Source organism: Mastomys coucha, unplaced genomic scaffold (genome assembly GCF_008632895.1).
Source record: "Mastomys coucha isolate ucsf_1 unplaced genomic scaffold, UCSF_Mcou_1 pScaffold14, whole genome shotgun sequence".
Classification (NCBI taxonomy): domain Eukaryota; kingdom Metazoa; phylum Chordata; class Mammalia; order Rodentia; family Muridae; genus Mastomys; species Mastomys coucha.
In genome coordinates, this window is record NW_022196896.1 from 97,633,583 (window position 1) to 97,638,265 (window position 4,683).

Below are 4,683 nucleotides of genomic sequence, written 5' to 3' on the forward strand. Positions count from 1 at the left end.
AACATTTTGCAAAGCCCACAATTTGCTTTGGGCCAAAAAGGTTAAGAGAGGGGGTGGTAAGTCCAACAGAGCTGGGGCAAGAAAAGCTTGGTAGGTACTGCAGGCAATATGCGTTGATTGACTGACCTGTCCTCTGTTAGAGAAATAAAAGCTACCTCACACGGACGGACCTAACTGCAATAATTCAAACAGATATGCAGAACCCTAGTGCCATGGAGTGTCAGAAAGAATCATATAGATTATCACTTTTCTTTCTAAGGATGATAACTGGGCTTCCAGTAGGAAGTTGAAACATCTTTGATAGAAAGAACCTTCCAGAGATGGTGGAGTGTAATTGAGAGCATGAGCTTTGGAATTCAAAACACTGTCACTTCCACAGAGAAGAGCCCAGGTTTCCTCCCACATCCAACAGAAGGGACATTTTCCTTTGTACATTTCGGCCAAAGACTTAAGAGCCAATCAGGCTTTGCTGAGAAAGAACTGAATAGATACCTTGCTGCCCAGTGTCACTAAATGTCTAGGATTTATTATTTAAGTTATTAACTCACTGTCAGGGCCTCACACATGCCAGGTATACATTCTACTACTGAGCTACGCACCCTGCTGCCTGGCAACTGCTAGTCTCGAATTCTACCATAAAAGAATAAATACACTTTAACCTTGATATAGATATATCTAACGACACATATTTTTAAAAAAAAAAAATGCACTTAAGGGCTGGGGATATTGTATAGTGGTAGGGCACTTGATTCCCAGCTCGAAGAAAGGAAGGAAAAAGGAAGTGAAGAGGGGAGGGAGAGAAGGAAGAAGAAAGAGAGGGAGGGAAGGGAAAAAGGAAGACAGAAGCACTGAAATTGCATCTTCATGTCTCCATAAGCTAAGAAAACTTTGATTTTCTTAACCACCCTCCTCTGTACATTCCATCAGCGAGCATGTTGGAAATGACATGCATGTTGGAAAACATGTATGTTGGAGTTAACATTCTCAGAACCCTAGTTTCCTTCTGCCTTCAACATTCCCTTCAACAGAACATTTGCTTACTGCTAAGCCATGAACCTGGGAGTGAGCAGCATGCTATAGAATTATCACAGGTAGAACTGAGGTCACAGAGCTGGGAGGTGGGGCAAGACAGGCAGGTGGGCATGGAACGTACTGGTGATCTGTTGTGCTGTCAGAGGGTTGCTTTCCCTGCCCTGGTGCACAGCAAAGACTTTGAAGAGGTACGTGACCCCGGGGGACAGCCCGGTGATTTCAGCAAAGGTGTTCCTGTTGACAGGCAGCCTCTGTCCATGTTCCCCAGGCAGGTTGACAGGCAGGACCTCCACACGGTATCCAGACACGGCACTATCTGGAGGGGTCCACATGATGGTGACTTTCACGTCTGTCACTTCCACAAACTGTAGGTCCTTCGGAGGGGGAACATTATCTAGCAGACAAGAGAAATGAGTCAATCACAATTCCCACTGATGCTAAAAGTTAGCTCCCTGAACAATTCTGGCATTTCTTAGACCCACTCATTCTAGGTCAATACTGGGTTTTGCCTCTTAATCAAAAAATTGATTTGTGTGTATGTGTGTGTGTGTGTGTGTAGATATTCATGGTTAGTCTAACTGATCCTGCGATCTTTATTTAGTATCTACAGACAGCCCTGAGTTTATAACATAAAACCAAGAAGTTAAAATAACACACAAAAATAAATGTTCTCACTTTACAAAAAAACTGAGGCATGTTTGTTTAATTGACTCATTTGATGTTAGTTGAAAGAACAGATTAAGTAATTCTTAAGTATCCTAGAAAAAGGAAGGATGAGGTGTTGAATTTTTACCAGAAAACCCAATAGTTGTCTTTGATAAGTTCCTTCCCAGTGCTGACATTTTAGCATTTAAGTCAGTAGTTCTCAACCTGTGAGTTGAGACCCCTTTGGGGAGTCAAATGATCCTTTCACTGGGGTCGCCTAAGACCATTAAAAACATAGATATTTACATTATGAGTAAATTAAGAGTAGCAAAGTTACAATTATAAAGCACAAAACTAATTTAATAGTTGGGGTCACTGCAGCATTAGGAAGGTTGAGAACCACTGAGCTGACAAAGTCAAAACCAGCTCACTCTCAGGGACCTGTCACGTGACTTGCACCTCCATCCTTCCCTGAAGGCTAAAGAATGAATATTATCCACATAGGCTTTATCTTTCCCCTAGAAAGTTAAAGCTGCTCTCTGGTCTAGTCCTAAGAGATCAGACACCAGGGGATGGGTTGTTTCTAAAAGTTACCAGATCTTGGGGTGCCAGTGGTCTCTTGTTGGATGAAAACAGGAGTGCTCTCCTGGTTTTCCTCGACGGCGTAGATAGTGATGTTGTACTGAACACCGGGCTGCAGGTCACTGAGGGTGACGGAGTTGGCCGTCTCAGGGAGGTTGAGTTCTGTGCTACTGCCTTCTACTGAAGGTGAGTAGACAATCCTGTACCCTGCAGGGTTAGGAGAACAGGGTTTAGACACACGGTCTTCAGAAGCGGAGGCTAGACACCTTACAACTCTCCTTTCTAATGGCCCTCGGCATCTCGTTTGTCTGTTAAGAGTCAGCAGGGATTCTTTCTGGGTCTTTCAATGTTACCATTTCCTCTGATAATGCCTGATGGGCACAGAGATAAGATCAGTGATAGGAATCTTTTAATAATAAAATGGCATCCTTGAACCCAGAGATCCTTAATAAATGTCAGTAAGTGAAGCCGTGAAGTGAGGTATTCATAGTAAGCCGCTTTCTCTGCTTGGAGCGGAGGAATCAGCCTGAGCACTGTGTAGACCTTTGGGAACTTCCCTGATAAAGCTAGAGTGGCAACTCAGCTCCCTCTTGAGCAGTGAGCAGCAGCTTTGCAGGAAATAATCCACCTCTGCAGCCCTGGAAATGCCTGCTGCGGTGAACCACCGGGCCGGCTTCCTAGGTTGCATATGCATATATGAGGGATGGGGGTGTGTAAACAGACTTGAAGGAAAAATGATTCAAAAAACGAAGCCCTGGAAGATTTGAAGTGGATGCACACGCACACATGCATGCACATACATACGCATGCATACACATACACCTCCAACCACTTAAAATGGGAGATTTAAGGGGATGCCAGTGTAGTCAGAATTTTCTCCTTCCACATCTATATATCAAAACAAACACAGAAGCCAAAGATGACCTGTGATAGGTGCCTGGGGTCTACTCCATCGAACAACAATGGAAGTATCATCAACCTGATCCACAGTAGGGTCTGGAGGAGCGTCAGGTGCTAAGAGAAAAGGAAAGGAAGTCAGCCAACGGTGATACAAGCCCACGCTTTACAGAAAAACAAAAGTCTTTATCCTAACTTCCCCACCACCACCACCAAAAAAGTATCTTTTAATGCACAATAGCCTGGATCTCTAGCCTCAGCATCCTGAAGCTTTATGTACAAGTGTATGTATGTATGGTATGATGTATGTATGTATTTTATCACCCACCCGTAGGCCATACCTAAAGGTTCTTTTAACAGGGCTTGGTGCTCACATACCCGTAGTCTGTGACGTAGAAAGGATCAAACTCTGCTTTCCCTCTTCAGATATCTGATAGACGTTGACAATGTACTTTCTGCCCGGGAGCAGGTCAGGGATGTTCACGGAAGTGGCTGTGCTTGGAAGATCTTTAAAATACAGGAGGGAAAGGTCAGTGGCCAGAGCAAACCAATCTTCCATGGCTTCAAATAGCGCTATAGTCACAGGGTGAGAGTCCACGAGGAGTGTTCAAGTGAATAGCCTGCAATTCCCAATGTAAGTTCTTTCATTTTCCACTTTCCCCGCCGAAGATGTATAATTTTTAATAACTTCCCTCTGTTTTTTTTTTGTTTTTTTCCTTGTAAAGAGAGTTGTCGTGAAAAATCAGAGCAGTAGCCATGGTGGAAGGGAGGCTGACAGGGTAGAGGTTGGAAGGATATTCAGTTTTATGATCTGGGTCCTATTCACAAGTATGTTCAGTATCTTTTTATCATTACATTTATTTTGGGGGTACACATGTGGGGGTTGCGAGGACTAGAGGTCATACTAGAGGTTGAACTCGGCTCACAAGGCTTAGAAGCAAGAGCCTTTACTCACCGAGCTGCCTCATGGGCAACAGCAAACATTTTTAAAGGCCCTTCCTCAATCACTGGGCTATTTTAAAAGTAAGCAGGAAGGTAACTATGCACCCCCCTAAAGGGTAACATTGTCAGCCGTAGGCCTAAAGGGTAACATTGTCAGCCGCAGGCCTGCAGACCTCCTTCTGGTCCCTTTCATGGATACATGAGAAATACAGCACCAGAGATCAGAAAGGTGCCCAGAAAATCCCAGCCCAGAGAGGATTCACCCCTCTCCGAGCTCTGACGAAAGGGAGGTGCCTTCAGTTTGCACTACAGAGGAGTTCCAGAACCAAAATCCTCACAAGCCAAGTATCTTATGAACCCTAGTGGAGGAACCACACGCATTCTACTCACCAAGGTACTGTGGTTCATCTCCTTCCTCGCTCAGCTCATACTCCACTCGGAATCCTGACACGGTGTCGGAAGCCGAGACCCAGGAGACTACAAAGCTGCTGGCTGTGATCTCAGTTACGGATTCAGAAGTGGCCACAACAGGAGAAAAGGGAGCAGTCTCTCCGGTCACCGTGTTGCCTAGAGAAAGGGGAAGGT

The 4,683-nt window shown here is 44.7% G+C and overlaps 1 protein-coding gene across 12 annotated transcripts in view; it reads right to left on the reverse strand.

Annotated features, from left to right (window-relative positions):
- The window catches only part of Fn1 (fibronectin 1), a 68,745-nt gene that overhangs the window by 39,634 nt on the left and 24,428 nt on the right, over positions 1-4,683 (reverse strand). For all 12 annotated transcript variants that reach the window (XM_031367868.1, XM_031367865.1, XM_031367864.1 and 9 more), the window contains exons 15-19: positions 4,489-4,665; positions 3,535-3,663; positions 3,184-3,273; positions 2,272-2,466; positions 1,154-1,426 (exon numbers count right to left, since the gene is read on the reverse strand). In XM_031367868.1, the coding sequence (XP_031223728.1) occupies positions 1,154-1,426; positions 2,272-2,466; positions 3,184-3,273; positions 3,535-3,663; positions 4,489-4,665 (864 nt within the window). The remainder of the gene's footprint in view (positions 1-1,153; positions 1,427-2,271; positions 2,467-3,183; positions 3,274-3,534; positions 3,664-4,488; positions 4,666-4,683) is intronic.